At 40.1% G+C, this 19,213-nt stretch overlaps 1 protein-coding gene across 8 annotated transcripts in view; it reads right to left on the reverse strand.

The window, feature by feature from the left end:
• The window catches only part of ppp1r12a (protein phosphatase 1, regulatory subunit 12A), an 85,128-nt gene extending 66,150 nt beyond the window's left edge, over window positions 1-18,978 (reverse strand). For 7 of the 8 annotated variants that reach the window (XM_034163884.1, XM_034163885.1, XM_034163883.1 and 4 more), the window contains exon 1: window positions 18,616-18,852. In XM_034163884.1, coding sequence (XP_034019775.1) covers window positions 18,616-18,852 — 237 coding nt within the window. Of the gene's footprint in view, window positions 1-18,615 lie in introns of all 8 variants that reach the window. The other variant, XM_034163889.1, reaches the window with a different exon arrangement.
• Window positions 18,979-19,213: the final 235 nt, after the last annotated feature.

A 19,213-nucleotide genomic window follows, 5' to 3' on the forward strand; every position in this document is an offset into this window, starting at 1 on the left:
AGATCCAAACTTTAAGTTGTATTACTTAATTTGTCATCATGAGACACATTGGCAAGTTGAACCAGTTTTACTCGATTACTGGGCGTTAAAAAAAAAACAAAAAAAAAAAACAGTGTGCCATATTAAGCATGCATATTGTATACATCTGGCACCTAACTAGGAAAAAAGATTTTTTACATATTGTTTCTCTGACTCACAAAAGACACGTTGGGCGGTCTGTCAATGCCAATTTTTCACCACAATTTGCATTTAGATCCTAAAATTGAGGAAATCAGACTTCATGTATTGAAAGCCAGCAAAATTTTACTTTCTGCCATTATATGAGCGCTTACAAACGGGTATAACCAACAATCGCCAAATACACCAGAGCACGGACGACTCCCATTACACGACTGCTTATGCACATGTGTACAATGATATGTACGTATTATTTCCACAAATCTAAAATGTATGCTTATGTCTCAAAACTGTCCTCAGCTGAAGAGCGTGCCATGCTTTTCTCGGGATTTATGTGGCAGAGGAAAATTATAAAGAGGCTTCTACTCAGGGAACAGTAGGTAGTCACCCATTTCTGCAAAATGTTATGCCCGCTCTGCACAAATTACATCCAGCTATTCACTTTTTTTGGATAATAATGTAGCCTGACATCACAATTTATTTTATTTTTATTTTTTTTTAAATAAAACATGCTGAAAAATGTCCTAATTACTCAATGTTCTACAATGCTGCTTTTACCACCGCTTACATTTGATGTCAGACAGCAACTGGGTAGCTTTATTTATTTATTTATTTTTTGCACCAAAAACATAACCAGTCGAGCATCACAAATGGGAAATGGCAAACTGCCCCAGTCACATTCATAAAGTGAGAGGTTTGTTCTTGTGCTTTGCATTCTGATAGCGGTCAGCCTATTTGTGCCCTGGTGACTGAATCCAGTGTCTATTTTAACCACCAACATGGGGACACCAGCGTTCAAGGTCACATGATTGTATGTGATCTATAGCCAACAAAAGGAACAAGCATTACTTTACGTCTACAGCTCCAAACCGGTTAAACTATTGACATAAATGAACATCAGTGTAGATGAGCAAATGCCTGTAATTTGTTTGGCTGTAATTCCACAGCTGCCAATTATAAGACATGCTGTAAAACTGTTGCATAGAAAACATTCACTGAGCAATTTCAAGTCTAGACGGTCTGTACTGGGTCATCACTTTCACATCTCTTTATCAGTCAGCTGTTGACGCAGCCATTTTGAGAATAAAGGAAAATAATGCAACATGGACACGCGCGCTACGTGCTGCACTATAAGATCATGCCGACTTCAAAATACTTGCTGTCCTTGTCTAGCTGGCTAGGGTTGGTGTGAAGACGGCCTGGCTTCAGTTGAAGGCAGACGCTGTGTGTGTGCCACAGAGCGAGAAAACAATGAGCTGAAGTCATCTCACAAACATTTCACAGCAGGTCGATATTAACCACTGCCTCGGAACAGAAAAGGAAATGGCGAGCATTCATTTGTTAAGACACCTGGCAGGATCTTTCACCAATCTGTCTTACATAAAACTCTCAACAGGTAATTATGTACACTGTCACTTCTCATCAAGCTGTTCTGTGATGCAATGGAAGAGCTGAAACCCGACATGCACATGAACTTCTCTTGACATGCATCCAGAATTCAACATAGACTCTATTGTGTTTCTTTCAGTGCATGTGTTATTTTTAAATGATTGCAACTAAAAGCATCGACATTCATTTGCACACGCTGGAGATATTTTGTTGGTCAAAGCCATGTCAGCACTAATCTGCTCTCTGTTGGATGAACTTTAGAAAGTAAAGAACTTTACTGACAACTCATGTTGCTGACCTGCACGTGGTGCTCAGGCAAATGTGTAAATGACACCTGGAATAAGTGGACTTTACATTGCATGACACAGACAAACAGAATTACATTCATAGCTTTTCTGGTCTCACATTGTCCCTGTCATTACTGCCACCATCCAATTAGAATCTCTGCAGATGTAAGATTAAGAGGTTTCAGGCAGAAATGACTCGCTCTTTCAACGTGGTACACGCGTGTCATTTGGTGAATGTAGCTTGCAGCAGAAGTGTAAGTTACATTCAGAAAAAGAAATGTAATAAAAGTTGAGTTTTAACAGCTGTATGTATTTTTGATAGCTTCTCAGATACCACGTGTGGGCCTGTGGTTGCATTTCAATATTGACACATACGTATTTGCTTATTGCATCAGCTGTCTGATATCTACTAATCTTTTACATCGCTGCATGCATGGGTGAGGAATGAGTCAGAAATAACACACACCACTATTACAGCATTCAGTTTAGAGAGTGAGATTTAAGTTTGGACATTCTAGCTTGCAGTTAGTTCTAGATTTCACAAAATAATAATAATAATAATAATAATAATAAAAAAATCAGGCTAATAGTTAGAAATAATAATGTGAAAGATTATTTGTCCATGCTGTTAAATATCCCATCATGCAAGGTCAATTATACAGTATGTCTGTAGCCCGGCACATACTACACGTGGCAGCAGATTCTGAGGAATTTTCCTCACAATCCATCATGGACCAGTTCCAACCTGCAATAATGTTCATCTGAAATACTTCACAGGTCCAATCCCTCTAGCGGGGATGCCTCGAGCATTGTAGTCCTGTTATACTGTAGATTACAACAACAGTTTAGAATGCACTGGCATCCATAGCTGCTCTGGTGCCTTTAATACCACTAATAATCAGAAACAAAAGTGTTTGGGATTCCCAGAAATCCCAACTTGGCATTCTCTGCAGTGTTTTTTTTAGGAGTGGGACTCTTCGCTAACCTCACACTCCAACTACGACCTACCACTGACTATCAAGACATCTCAACGTCTCACCAGTTTTAATACAATTTTTAGGAAGTTTTCCAAGTGTGTGCAAACTCACTGATGTTGTAGTTTTTAAAAGAGGCATCTGTGTGAAATTGGGGGTGGTGGGGATTCGCCACAAACTGTTTCAGTGATTACAGGTGAAAATTTATTAAAAATAAAAAAAAAATAAATGGGTGCACAGATGATGAACGGTGCTGTGACCATTTGGGAAGTGGAACAGCGTCTGTAGACACGCTTTCTGCAGGCGGTGACGCGATGCATGTGTGTCTGAACTCACTTGTTGGATTTTCTGATCAAAGCAACATACCTGTCATTTAAAACATGCCAACAACAATACTGAAGCATAAACTGAACATTTACAGTGTGCTCTGCTCTTCAAAGCACTGAGAGAGAGAGAGAGAGAGAGAGAAGCAAATTCTTCAGCAAAGTTATTCTGATTACAATAAAATGTTTAAGTGGGATTACATTCATTTATTTTATGTCTTTTATAGTGTTAATTTTGTCACTTTTTTTAGTCTTGGTCTTTTGTCAAATGCTCTTTTTAGTTTTGGTCATATTTAGTCATTCAAAACACCATTTTTATTTAGTCATGTTTTAGTTGACTAAAAGGCTATTAATTTTAGTCAAAAGAGAACTCTTAGTCTCATTTCAGTCAAGACATTTTAGTCTTCTCGTTTAAAAAAAAAAACGCATTAGATTCTGATTACCATTTCAGTCAATATACCATTTCACACATCTGAAATAATGAATGTTATCATCATTATCTGACAAAATATACTTGCTAAATGACTGAATGTTTGTGGTGTTTTTCCCCAATACTTTAAATCTGCAAGGCTTCCCCTCAGATACAATTAGACATTTGGTTTTCTTGAAAATCCACAGCGCTGTAGGAGGGCAGGTCTTTTGAAATGAAACATTTGTTAGATCTAGTTATTCTATTTGCATGTCCAGAACTGGCTGGAAATTTGTAAAAGCAGAATAAAATAAAATAAATAATTCAAGCCTTACAATGTTTTTATCTTTTGAAAGAACCACAACTTGAACTAATTTAATTTAAATATGATGCACACTTTATATTTCATGTCATTTACTGTACATTAGTCATAAATGTTTAAAGCAAATTAAATGTTGAATGGATGCAGTGTGTGCTGCTGTGTTCAAATCTCTACACACAGCATCTTTAATCTGAGCCTCAGAGAGCTGCAAATTAAAACTATTTTTTTCATTAAATGTTTGTCAAATGAGTCGGATGAATTTACTCTGCAGCACTTTTTTTTCTCTCCACTAATCTGCCAACATGTAATTTAGTGCTGCTGTCTTCTTAAACACGAACATTTTGGCTTTTAGGTTCAGAGTTTGTAAGAAAAATGTTAGTTAACTTTCTGAATGCTGGTGTCCACTCTAGTGGCCTTTACAGATCTATGCTCAAACACATGGCAGGATGACAGCTCCTGCAGACAACAGACAGAGGACAAAACAGAGACATTAGTTTAAAAAAAAAAAAAAAATGCGTTTTGAACAATTTGAAAGCGCGGCCGTTCTTAAATGCGCCAGCAAGACTTTACATTTTGCTTCCAGCTTGGATTTTTTTCGTCAGGGCGGAGTCAATGTGAACGCTGCTGAATGCGACACGTTTTGGAAAATTTTCAAAATGTAAGGGCTTGTTGACAAAAACGGAGAGAGATCTTATTTCAGTTTTGATTTCATGCAAAACATTTTAGTCTCATCTTTTGTCATCAACAATAATGCACGTAGTATCGTCATCTCGTTTTCGTCATGAAAAAATTAGGATATTTCATCTCGTCTGACAAAATTAGCACTACTTCTTGATCATAGTCTATGATTTCATCAATGCACAACTTCCACTTTCATAACAAGCTGTATCTTAGAATTCAGAGATTCCCACACCTATGCCGATTGTTACTTCTGCACGACCCTTCAAGTAACACAAAAACATCTACACCACTTTGACGGCACTTTAGTGAGAAGTTTCTTGTTCGTTCCTTCACTGTGTGGAATAAACGCATTTGGCCTTTTGTTTTCATTTTGCTATAACTAGAGCAGAACGTATGAACAGCAATCCAAATTAGTTTGATAACAGATTGTCATTTATCAAGGTAAATAAAGATAAATGGCAGTTTGAGCCAATTTCTAAATTGTCAGATAAAGCAAGACAATCTGCATTTAAATATCTGTGAATATAAATAAATATTTTAAACTGGTTGAAAACTACCAAACAACACTATGTAACAAATTTTTATTTTTATTTTGTTCCTGGGTACACAGTGTGTTTTCTTAACCTGTTATACCTTAAAAAAACAGAAAATAGCTGTTATTCCACAGAAACTTTGCTTCTGTGATCAGGACAATGATATTTTGAAATTTGTCTGTTTTCAAAATGTTCTCGATTCGCCTTCACTACTACTGAGTAATCTTCTAGAATATTCATTAACTGCTAGAACTGTCCAGAATTTTCTAGAAACTTTTAGAACGTTAAAAAAAAATAAAAACAAAGTTTGTGCTGAATGTAGTCATTTTTCCATAGACTTTAGACATAAGCAGTTGAAATATAACACTTAGAAGCCAGGAACAAAAATTGTGTTACATAGTGTAATCAACAGGTCTGTCAAACAAGCTTTAATTAAAGCATGTATAGAACATTTATTTCTTATTTGGAACTCCATGAGCTTCCACAAAGTGGTTGCTAGTCTTCCTGGGGTCCAATAACTTAAAATCACAATACAATTACATTTCAACAATAAATAATCCATACAATTAAATTCAATTCATGATCCTTCACATTAAACTCAGTCCAAAGTCTATACTTTTTTTTTAATTCATTCATACAATTTTGTTTTAAAATCTCTTTAAAGTAATATCTACAGTTTATTTGCTGTATGCCCCCCCCAAGATCTGGTTTTAACTTTCTGTATCAAAGATAGAATTTTAAAAGCTATTCTGGAACTAATTTCAGGAAACCAAAATCCAATGACAAACTAGATTTCACCTAGATCAATTTGAGATACACACAAACTTTGAATTTCAGAATGCTGTTTCAACAAATCATCTTGTGCGCTGGCAACATGACTTAACAGTTGTCTAGAATTTTATGAGCAAAACTGTATAAAATAGTCAACCAGGTTAGGTTTCAATCATATTTAAGCTACTTTTCAGACACTTTCTGAAATGCCTCCTTAAAAAAAATAAAACTCAACTCATTCAGCTTTGCGGCTCCCTGCTGTGCAAGTTATATCCATTATCTTGACAAAACGCACTAGGAAACAATGCTGATGTCTTACAATCAGTAAATGACCTGGCTTGTTTGAAAGCTTTGGTGCAGACGCCACAAGGACTTCCTGTTGATGATTATGGGGTTGGTAGAGACACTAAATGGAACAGGCAGCAGCAAGGCCAACTAGACAAGGACAGACCTGCCAATTATGCACAGATATATGCGCATTTTCTTGGGCTCCTATTCTGAAATTAACGCCTTCAGTCATCAAGCAGCCTGAGGTTACAACAGCATTACAATGACTCAGTGCAGGCTGGAATTCAACTCTGCACTGGAGAAGCTTTAGTGCTACACGTCATGTTCAGCTCATATTAGTGGCTGAGCCAAAAAAGCCACGCTGCTTTTATAAAAACGCACACCAGAAGGGCAGTAACATCATTCTCTAATCCAGAATGCGCTCTCCAACCTCTTACTTCTCCTGTTGTGTTTTGAGATCGACATCCTTACTGCCAATGCCTTTATTGATCAAGATGCAGCGAAAATTCCCATGATGCCTTTTTCTGATACGTTTTGCTCCCACCATCTGTGTGAACTTAATAAATGGGTCACACTTCACTTCTGCAAGACCTGTTTTGTGTTGTGTGTTTAATAAAGTCATGATTTAATATTGTTTGCTTTTGTGCAATGTTAAGGATGTGCAGTTCAAGCACAATTTAGTCAAAATTATGGTTTCATGAATAACTATACTCAGTAAGATTCAAACCAAATGAACCTAAACTTAGAAGCAAGTAGAATCACAGACAAAAACTGAAAATAGGTGCCGATATAAAACAGGCTTTATGATATTTGTAGAAAAAGAAATTAGACCATCTGGATTCAACTGTATGAATTATTGAGTGAAATATTAATGTATTCTGCATTATGTTTAAAATGCATGAGTGGCTACTGCTAGCTAATGCTGCACAACAGCCTCAAAGCACAGCGGCAAAGCTGACGCTTTGTGCAACCGCTTACAAGATAAGTGTTGTGAACTTGTGAAAGCAGATTTTATTCAACATGAGCAGATATCAGATGCCTCACAACAGTATTGATATAAATTCCTGCCCACAGAGAATGCAGTCACGGCCTGGACACTACAGTACCTTATCACACCAACAACACTTCATTTGATCGAGCAGACTTTTTATTATGTTGCTTTCACACCAACTGGACAGCAATACCTTTACTTTCAATATCTCATACATTCTCTCAACATGAGTAAAACATATCTATGAACACACACACAGTGGATTTTCATGTGGAAACCTGCATCTTCTACACACCAAAGCAGCTTTGTGCCACCAATTTCTCAACAATCCATCGAGTTAAAATTTACTCAATATCCAGAAGCAACCCCAAAAAGTATCTGCAATTTTTGTTGCTTGCATGCATTATACGTCAGTTGGTAGCTAATCCTTTGCCATAAGATAACTGAATCAACAAAATGGTCGATCTCTGCACAGAGGAGCTCAACAGGCATTTAACTGACAAATAAAAAACAACTAAGTCTCTCCGGCTGCTCCCTTGTTTTTTTTCCACTTGAAGTCGCCACAGCAGATCCAAAGGTGGATCTGCACATTGATTTGGCACAGCTTTCATGCCGGATGCCCTTCCTGATACATCTCCACATTACATGGAGATATGTGGCAGTGGTGGGTTTTGAACTAGGAAGCTTCTGCACTGAAACCAAGCGCACTAACCACTTGGCCACCATTTTGACAAATGAGTTATACATTTAAAAAAAAAATATACATTATTGCCACCACAATCATTTTCATTCATGCACATCAAATTTTGACTTAAATAATTGACAAAAAAAAAACATTTGCCTTGGAAACTGTACCTCAGACTTCAGTCAAATCAGTGGTGATAAAACACTAACACTAGGGGAGCTACGACCACTACCTTTGCACCCCCCCCAGGACTAAACCAAACCAATTTTTTTAGGTTCCTTAGATGACCCCAAAACACAATCAGGATGTTCCCAAAAATAAAAACTGGTGCCAAGCCAGTTATCCAAGATGGCTGCAAAAATAGGGTTTTTCACTAAAACACCTTTACACAACATATAAACAACTTAAATATCACAGAGATTCAATTGGGGGGGGGGGGGGGGGTGCAAAGGTAGTGGTCATAGCTCCCCTAGTGTAAGTCTGACAAGCTCTTTTCATCAGTTCCATTATGAAGGCTGAACAGGTGAGTGCAAGATTCATAACGCACAAAATGTCCTGCACATTTCAACAAAGAAGACACCACCAGTGTGATTTCCTCCATCAGAAAACAATCCTCAACCCTGAGGTGGGCAAGAGGATGTCATGGCGTCTTTGTCAAGAGGACAGAGATGTGTCAGAGGAATTTCTTTTTGCTCTTCTCAACAGCTGACTGGAAGCCTGAGGCACAGCTGAGAAGCTCAGGGCTGGAGCTGCAGTCAGAGCCACAATAATTACGTAATGCGTAAATGTGACCGGTGCTGGCCGACATGAAAAGAAACAGAGCCACCTCACCATCCTCCGCCACATGCTCCATAATTATTCCAATACAAGATTCATGAAGTTGATTTTTATTTCAAGCTGCTGAGCCCTGCCAAAGACCCGTTCTCCGGTCTGGCTGTTATGCAATTCCCACTCTGTAAAACCCACCAACACAAGTGACTAGCAACCTACTCTGACTCGTTGCCATGGAGACCGTGCAAGATAATGTAATAGATTCAGAGCCATTACGTTAACAGAGCAGAAGCATTGTAATAGCCAACTTCTGAGTTATGTCGAGAGAATCCTGGCAATCATCAAACCACGTAATCCCAAACAAAGTTCAAGCATGGGTCAGTGTGAAGATTTTACATTGACTTGCATCTACACTAACCGAAAAATAATTGTGATAGACAAAAAATTCATTACAGTTTCCAGACAGATTTGCACTTTTTCTGTGATTGTAAAGGTTTTCATGGGACGACACACCTGTGAGACTGAGAAGGATGATGGAAAACGTCACTTCTCTTAATGCCCACACTAAAAATCAAGTATGTTCTAAACCTACCAGGATCAAAATGTTTATATTTGCGCTTCATGTTTGTAGCTAACAAAGTTCACCATTTACGGTCGTCACTTTCAAGCTTAGCTGATGTACTTCTGACTACATACAGTAATGTAGCAAATCATGTTTTGTGAAACAATGATTAGATCTTTGACAGGCTAATGACAGTGCGTAACAGAACATCTAAGGATTATGATGCCCGAGTGGGCTGAAACGTTTCCAAGATTTCTTGGGTAGCCTTTCAAAAAGTTAGACATCAAACTGGACACTGATGGATATGAGTTTTAAGGGGCATCAACCACAGACTGGAAAAATGAAGGCTGGTGAGTTGAGGCTGAGTTGTACCCAGGAATTGGACACACCAGAGTGGCTTCTGAGCCAGGTGGTTGAGCAGAGTGCATACTGGGCCCAGGCAAGGAACCAAGACAAGCTCTAGCTGCGTGTCTCAGAGGAAGGTACTTCAGACAACTTTATTGATCCTTAAAAGGGCAACTACGTTTACACTCCAATTACCTCAGACAAGATACAGCAATTAATCCACAATTATTACTTGTTTACCGTAATAATGGCACATATCAAAATTAAAGACAACACATATACATTTGACATTGTTTATGTGCTCTAAACTTAAAGCAGTCCATCATCCGAATTGAGGTAAAGTGGGTGAAGGCCGCAGCAGGAGGGGCCCGCGCTGCACAGCTTGGGGGTTGAAGGCTGCAGCAGTAAAAACCGCCCTGCCTTCAAGGTGGCAGGGAGGAAGCCAGGGTGACGAGAGTGGAGACACACGGGGGGTAATAGGGATGGATGGAGGCAGACATGCGTTGTGTGCAGATGAGTTAAATTTCTGTTAATTTCTGTCTGTATGTGTGTAAAGTCTGACGTTGCTAGGCAACAGCAGGTTGGGGGGGTAGATAAGAAGGGGGAGCCAATACTGTACTATGTGGCTTAGAGAAAGCCAGTGTAGGCTCAGTGGCAATACACAACTCAGCATTGAGATCACCGTGGAAAAAGTTAACCTGAGCTATCATCTTTCATCTGCCTGGAGTTGGTGGGCCTGCACCGCCGCTGCGACAAGCACTCGTGAGCTGAGTGTAAGCTGGACCAACACAACCTTTCCTGACTTTTGTTGAATGGTGTGCACCAAGGGGACTCAGCTGTTCTGAATGTGGTCAAGCATGAGCTGCTTGGAGATAAAAATAAATATATAAAAATCTACCAATATACACGGATGCATTAACAAATTAGTCATAGCAAATAAATAGCACATGAACAGTAATGTAATGTGTAAGTAAATATTTTAAAAAGTGTAACATAAAATCTTTACAATTTTACAGTCTATCATAATGTGTTGCTAGACATCGTGATATGCCAATTAAGCAAACATGGCCCAACCCCATTTCCCACAATTCCCATCTTAATTACATGGGAAAGATGCTCGCCAGACTTGTATCACTTCTAAATGGATATACAATCTTGATTAAAAGACATTACTGCCTCATCTTAATTAGTTTGCTCTCCACACCACAAAAATGTCTTGTGGACGTGTTGTCATCTTGTGCCATGCCTTTACAGACGCAACTACATTCATGTTAATTTAAGCTATGAAGAAAATTTTACCCAACGCCAACTACTAAAATAACAGACTGATGTCTTGGTGAACAGGTCACTTGTGGACTTTCCAAACATGACACAAGAGGGGGTCAAACTGGGGGCAAACTGACAACATAATGTACACGTCTGGAAGGGAATTAATTGCCTCGATGGCGCTCAGTGGCCTACAGTCAGCTGGGCCTTGGCACTGCATGTGGAGAGGCAAAAAGCCAGCGCGAGAATGACTAGAGGGGAGGGGTTTAGGTGACAGCTGAGGAATGTCTGCTCTGCTCTCCCTTTGCCATGGTTTCCAGCGACCGTCATGCGCGGAATGCACGGACTACGACAGCAGGATTTGGAATGCTACCCTCAGACAAATTTAGCCGAGAGATCTGGATTCCCCACTTGTCTACTGAGCCTCAGATTCCTGTGTACATCCTCTCTGCCGTCTGCCGGAATCAATGAAGTCTGTTTGAGTAGCCACTTGTCCCAAAATGAATATTATGTCCACAAACTTCAAAGTTGTGTTTTCCCCCCCCCCCCCCCATCAGGTTTAAATATACATTCAATATGTATGTGTCATCGATTACTTTTTCTCCAGACATCCCCCAACAACCTTCATATGTACAACAGACTCAGTAACGGTCTCCAAGACAAATTACATCATGGAGTCAACACAAGAGAGCGTGTTTACATGTTCTTCAGCGACACGTCATTTCTGCAGTGACAGAAGGTCCATGACTCACAAAGAGGCACAACCTCTGGCCCAAATGTAAGACTATGCCATGGCTACACTACAAAGCAGAGCTACAGACTCTGAGTCATACCCAAACTTAGTATCATCTCCTGAAACCCAGTTAGGAGAACTTGCGGCGGTAGTATTTATAACCCTGCCCCGGTCACCAGTGCTGGGGTTGATACCAAAGTACCTGATGAGGAGTGAGCACGACGGACTTAAAGCCAGAGGTCAGCCAACCCAAGGGTTAGGGGTACTTTAATTTAAGAAGGAAAAAGTTAACTGACAAAACTGCTTGTGATGCTGTTCGTACTCTGATTTACGATTGCTGGAAGAGGGACTGAAGTACTACATCAAAAAAAAAAAAAGAAAGAAATACAGATATTATTTTTTCTTGAAATCAAAAGGACTATATGTTATGTCAGCCTTAAGCCCTGTCCACACATACTCTAATGTTATGAAAGACGCAGCTTTTTCTATGCGTTCCGTCCAAGCACAAATTGCGTTTGAGTTCAATGAACATGAGATTTCAGCAAACCACCAATTTCAAGGTGGAGCTTTTCAGAAACTTGGTGTTTACATGCAAACAAGAAAAAGAGTTTTCAAATATCTTATTCCCAGCACACCCAAAGCTTCTGATTGGCCAACACCACTGTAAGGTTAGGGTTATACCGCCACCTGTTGCTTCGGCATGCTCTTGACAGTATTTTTCAATGTGTTTTGAGATTTTTTTTTTGTGTTCAGGATTTTTTCTTGAAATCAAAGGTGGAAAATCCATGTTTTCTAAAATACCCATGTACATGAGGATTTACGGTACCCTTAGCTATGTTACCTAAAAAAACAAAACAAAAAACACACAGACTTAGAAGAACATATGTGTCTCTCTCAGGTGGCTCCCCATCTCCACTTTAAAGAAACAAACCTTCCTTTAACCTCATTTACAACCCCTGGCAAAAATTATGGAATCACCGGCCTCGGAGGATGTTCATTCGCGCGCGCGCACACACACACACACACACACACACACACCAGTTTCTCCACCCCAAAGATGGATAATTAGGTCTTCAGAGGAGCACTTTCCCTCAAATGAGCTCCTCACTGGTCATTTTCATAAGACAACATACCCATTTCAAATTATGGAAAGATCTGAAAACAAAGACTGGTCAATTTAACAATACACTCACAATCCACTGGAAAAATAACATCCATGCAAATGAAGCTAACATAGCTTATCTCTGAGGTTCATTCCCATTAAAACATATATATTATTAGGGATATTTTCACCTTACCACTGTCACCAATGTGAGTAAGGACTAGAACGATCAAGTGTAACTGCACAGTTCTCTTTTCCATGTGCACACAATTATTATCAGAACAATAAATAAGGAATGAAAACCAAACCATCAGTTTCCTGAATGTGAGAGAGTGACTTCACATGATACACATTTACTATCATCCTTGATTATGCAGCTATTTCTTAAAAGCCAGACAGCAGGTGTCACCCTATGGTCACATTATCTACAAATGATGGTGACTAGCAGTTAGCTTTCTCGCTTGATGGGCGTTTCAGGGATGTGCACGCTAACATCTCGGGCAGACGTCTTGCAAATCATTTCAGAGGTGTTACCCAGTTACAAAAACACCATTTTTAGATTTAGAAGGGATTACTTTTTGCTAATGTGTAGGAAATGTATAAGAAACCTATTAGATTTATATAAAAATACAGCCATTTTGGAGCATATTGCACCATCTTGAATTATTTACTTTAAGCGACCAACCAGCTGACCTCACGCTGCCTATTCACTCAGACTGCCAATCTCAATATTACGTCCCTCAGAATTTGCATAAAACAGACTTCAGGTGTATTTTAGCGCCACATAGCTGACAGCAAAGTGCCTGTTGTCTCCTGCTGCTGCAAAACGCCATGCATGGCAAGTCAATGCTTTGCCGGTGTCACTTGTAGCTAATGTGACCATACGATAATACAGAATGTCACAAAAAAAGAGATGTTTTCTGTATTGCAAAATCAGCTTGATGCAAATTCTGATCATTCACGAAATCCTGATCCCTTGTCAAGCCACCAGTTCAATCCCCCCCCCCCCCCCACCCCCCAAATGGTTGCCGAAAGACACTATTTGAATTAAAAATATAATGTGCATGAATGAATCATGATTTAATCATTGGGGATCAAATCACAACTGAAATTATTATTTAATTAACTAACTGGTTCAACGTAAAAATAGCCACACTATCGCAATCATCAAGGTAATTTCTGGCAGAAAATATTACCCATTCTTCTTCAGTATTACAGGAATACTGCTTTTTCCATTCATGTTACTGTGAATGACATTTTGTGGACTTCAGCCACTGGATTGAGGGAGAGAAAAAAAAAAAAAAAAGACGTCACTTGTTACTCAAAGAAGCCAAATGATAGTTTTTCATCTTTTTCTGACCTTGTGTTAAAAAAAAAAAAAAAAAAAAAAAATCCTATACAGGTCGTGATGGCCATCAGACCGGCGTTTATTCCCAAATACTATATGAAGCAGATTAGAGTCTATGACACCCCCTGTTCATCGCAAGATACTTCCCAGTGAAGGTCAGTCCCCATGTACAGCTGGGCAGACTGGGACCATTTAGATGAAGTGTCTAGTCCAGGGATAAAGACAGGTAGCCCGGAGTGGTCACACCTGGAATTGAACCTCAGTCTAGGACCAATTTTATTCACTTTACACATGCTTCCCTTAGGCAGTATTATTAGACGGCATTGCTTAAGTTTTCATTGTTACGCAGATGATACCCAGCTTTATCTATCCATGAAGCCAGAGGACACACACCAATTAGCTAAACTGCAGGATTGTCTTACAGACAAAGACATGGATGACCTCTAATTTCCTGCTTTTAAACTCAGATAAAACTGAAGTTATTGTACTTGGCCCCACAAATCTTAGAAACATGGTGTCTAACCAGATCCTTACTCTAGATGGCATTACCCTGACCTCTAGTAATACTGTGAGAAATCTTGGAGTCATTTTTGATCAGGATATGTCATTCAAAGCGCATATTAAACAAATATGTAGGACTGCTTTTTTGCATTTACGCAATCTCTCTAAAATTAGAAATGTCTTGTCTCAGAGTGATGCTGAAAAACTAATTCATGCATTTATTTCCTCTAGGCTGGACTATTGTAATTCATTATTATCAGGTTGTCCTAAAAGTTCCCTGAAAAGCCTTCAGTTAATTCAAAATACTGCAGCTAGAGTACTAACGGGGACTAGAAGGAGAGAGCATATCTCACCCATATTGGCCTCTCTTCATTGGCTTCCTGTTAATTCTAGAATAGAATTTAAAATTCTTCTTCTTACTTATAAGGTTTTGAATAATCAGGTCCCATCTTATCTTAGGGACCTCATAGTACCATATCACCCCAATAGAGCGCTTCACTCTCAGACTGCAGGCTTACTTGTAGTTCCTAGGGTTTGTAAGAGTAGAATGGGAGGCAGAGCCTTCAGCTTTCAGGCTCCTCTCCTGTGGAACCAGCTCCCAATTCAGATCAGGGAGACAGACACCCTCTCTACTTTTAAGATTAGGCTTAAAACTTTCCTTTTTGCTAAAGCTTATAGTTAGGGCTGGATCAGGTGACCCTGAACCATCCCTTAGTTATGCTGCTATAGACTTAGACTGCTGGGGGGTTCCCATGATGCACTGAGTGTTTCTTTCTCTTTTTGCTCTGTATGCACCACTCTGCATTTAATCATTAGTGATTGATCTCTGCTCCCCTCCACAGCATGTCTTTTTCCTGGTTCTCTCCCTCAGCCCCAACCAGTCCCAGCAGAAGACTGCCCCTCCCTGAGCCTGGTTCTGCTGGAGGTTTCTTCCTGTTAAAAGGGAGTTTTTCCTTCCCACTGTCACCAAGTGCTTGCTCACAGGGGGTCGTTTTGACCGTTGGGGTTTTTACGTAATTATTGTATGGCCTTGCCTTACAATATAAAGCGCCTTGGGGCAACTGTCTGTTGTGATTTGGCGCTATATAAATAAAATTGATTGATTGATTGAGTCTACGTATTGATAGTGTAACGTCTATCCTCCAGAAGTATCTTGCATAGACCAATGTAGTCATCACAAAAATCATTGGGAAAACAATAACACACATTAGTTTCAGGTCAAGACTGATGGAGATATATTTAGATCAGTCATTCACATACATATGGATTACAGCACCAACTCAGGAAGGCCACAATAGTCAACAGACTCCCAACTCAATCGCAAAAATCTTCAAGTGTGGCCTTAGCGTAAAGTGCGTAGTAGCATGTTAACAGTTATCGTTTATAATTAGAAAGAAAGCATGTCGACACAGCAACCCTGTGCCGTCATCTTTATGTGGATTAATGGTTTTACACAGACCGATCAAATATAGTGTTCTGACCATCAGATGACATGCAGCAACCTGACACTGATCTGTACAATAGAGTGATTCTTTGTGTTATTTTGGCTGATGCATTACTTAGGAATCTGAAATATACAAGACTAAAACACAATGTATGACTTAAATTTCTCAAAGGACTATTTTGGGATCAACATAAATAAGAAATTGAGCTCCTGGAAGTGCATTCTCCAGCAGTGTGATTTAAAGCTCTGTTGCTGATACAGACATATTTTAATTCAATTAAAACAATCAAAATAATAATTAACAAAGGTAGGATGCAAATCAACAGCATGCTCCATATGAAACGTGAGGAGCAAATGTGCTCATCTAATTTCTGTCATCGGGGTTTAGTGCGTATGTGTTTGTCTTTATGTGGCCCTGTAACAGACTGGCGTCCCGTCCAGGGTCATGTCCTAGAACCACTGGGATAGGCTCCAACCCCCCGTGACCCTTAAGTAAGCGGTTGAAGATGAGTGAGTGAGTTTACTGTGGGAGGCCAGACTGACTTCTTCAACAATCTGTTTACAGATACAAAAGACGTATCCCAAAAACACAAATTCTTCAGGTACAGTATGAGATGTTGAGAGCTACAACAACAACAACAAAAATGTTTTAGACACTGTCGGGGGGAGATTTCAAGTCCCATGGATCGGGGCAGATTTAACAAATCAGTCGCATCTGTAGCAGCTCAAGCAAAATTAATGGCGATGATGATCAGCCAATCTGAAGCATTCTGTCTTCTGCACCTGCAGCTAATATCCATTACCAGAATTTATTTAATAAGTCCTTGAAATGCATAGAGGCAGCATATGGGATAATGGCATAAAAACAAACAAGTAAATAACACAGCCAAATGATCCATAAATTCAAACAAACAAAACACACTAACCTACCCAAAAATCCAAAGGTCAAGTGTGGGAGTATACGCTGCTGCCGCTCCTCACCACAGCCATGACACCATTGAACTGCCTTGGGTACTGAATGGCAACCCCCCAGGCAGACAACCAGTGCATCCCCACATCTCAAAAATAACCATCCATCTGCTGCATCCACATGAAGCGGGAGCGTCCCATTAGCCTTCTCCAGCCACTGTGGTGCTCAACACCCAGGCATTTACATAGTAGATCACGCATAGAGTAATGCGCCACATGGCCAAAATGTCAAAACTGATGCTCCATAACAATGCAAGTGATACTCCTGATTTTAATGTCTCCTAAATAACTGCTCTTTTGAGGAAAAACTAATTCCAGAGATACTCAAAGATCCTCCAAATAGACAAAGTGCCAAAGACTTCCAATTGTCATCTTAGGTCACTGGTTACCGTCCATGTCTCAAAACTATACAGTAAGATAGGTAGCATAAGGACCTGAAAGACTTGGACCTTCGTTCTCTTGCAAAGACTCTGCATTGTCCAACATGTCTATCCAGTAACCGGACATCTCAAAGGCTGAGCACCTATAAGTATGAAACATTGGTGCCAAGACAAGTTAATGTCTCCACAAGTTCACCACTTTCACTAGACACAGATACCCATCTGATGGCTGAGTCCAGGAACTCATTTAAAGTCTGGACCTTAGTCTTGATCCAAGACCATTTCAAATCCAAATCGCTGCACCGACCACAGCTATAGAAGTCTCGTTCATTTTTTAAAAGTCTGAGTACTGTTTTACATATTCATGTGATTGATTTCACGCTATTGCATATTTATGTAAACATCCGATGTTGATCCATTTTTACCATTTGGCTACGCAGAGCAAGTAGAACCGCTAGCAGCCACTTAGCGGGCAAATAATTAAGGTAGTACCGCAGACATTCAGGTATCTAACCCAAAAATGTTTACGGTGAAAACCGGAACGAGTACAGTCACTTAATATAGTCTTTGGCCAGCAAAAGCTACCTCTCCGACGCTGTTCTGCAAAGGGCTAACGAATGAATTAACGTTAGCTCCACAACAGCTAACCTAGCCTGCTAGTTTAGCATTAGCTCGCACGTCGCTGGGCCAACACTGCACTCCAAAAACCTGGCTGTTGTCTGCAAATATGTAATGGCATTCAATCAATTACACACCGATGTTGATAATAATGTGAATATTAAACTCGTACGTTATACTGTTGAGGCAGCGTTAGCCTGTAAGCGAGTGACTGAGTTAACTAGCTAACTAACTTTCCCTCCAGAGAGTAGTCACTGCCGAGGTAAAACGATTTTTGTTTGTTTCCTAGAAGAAAGCTCAAGAGTCATTGACATTTAGACACGATCACAGCAACCTGAAATTAGCGTAACCCATCAGTACATCTTGTTCAGGTATGAAAATATTACAACACCGCTGTGGGGACATTTACTGCTGAAATGCTGCATTACTGCAATTAGACTGCGCCCACTGACTGAGGATGTGCACTCAAGCTAACGCAACAATACAAGCATTGTGTCTCTTTGAACACTGGATGTGCATTTTTCTTTTTTAAAAAAAATAAAAACAAGCTCACAATAAAGTCTGTGTTGACTTGGAAAAGGCCGGGTGTTCTGCTCAGCGGGTAAACAGTAAACAACGGGGATAAGAATGACTTCCTTTTGACAGGTGTTCCAGCGCAAAGCTGGACATTCGCGTCTTTCTTCCACAGCGCCGAAAACCACAGACTTTAAAAAAAAACAAAAAAAACAAAAACAGAAGCCACGAACCTGGTGGAGGGCGGTGAGACCGTCTACATTGGCGTAGTTGATGTCAGCGCCCCGGTCCAGCATTCGCAGCACCTCCTCGGTGTCGCCGCTCGAGCAGGCGGCCAGAAACACGGCGCCATCATCGAACTTCACCTTCGTCTTCTTCTTTTTCAGAATAGGAGGCTCCTGGTCCGTTTCCGAGCCCAGCCATCGCTTTAACTGCTCATTCCTTTTCTGCTTGGCGTCCGCCATCTTCATCCCCCTCCTGTCTCGGGCTTCTTGTCTTTGTCGGAGGGAGGATATACTTTATAGTGGCACTATTCCCGCACAGCGCACTGGGGCGTGGGAGAGGAGGGGGAACCGAGCGAGCGGCCGAGAGAGAGAGAGAGAGAGAGAGAGAGAAAGAGAGAGGGGGAGAACGTCGGGATTGTTTCGCCTACTCTCGCGAGATTTGAAGGCTGCTTCGGCGCTGCAGTGTAATGTCACCATCAAGAGATAAGGAGCGCAGTAATACCAAATACAACGGGATTACTTCGAATGTCACGTCGCTTTTATCTGCTTTGCAATCTTACAGTTTGTGAGATTAATATCAAAGGCATCAGAGGACTGATGCTCTACA

Source organism: Thalassophryne amazonica, chromosome 22 (genome assembly GCF_902500255.1).
Source record: "Thalassophryne amazonica chromosome 22, fThaAma1.1, whole genome shotgun sequence".
NCBI classification, from domain to species: Eukaryota; Metazoa; Chordata; class Actinopteri; order Batrachoidiformes; family Batrachoididae; genus Thalassophryne; species Thalassophryne amazonica.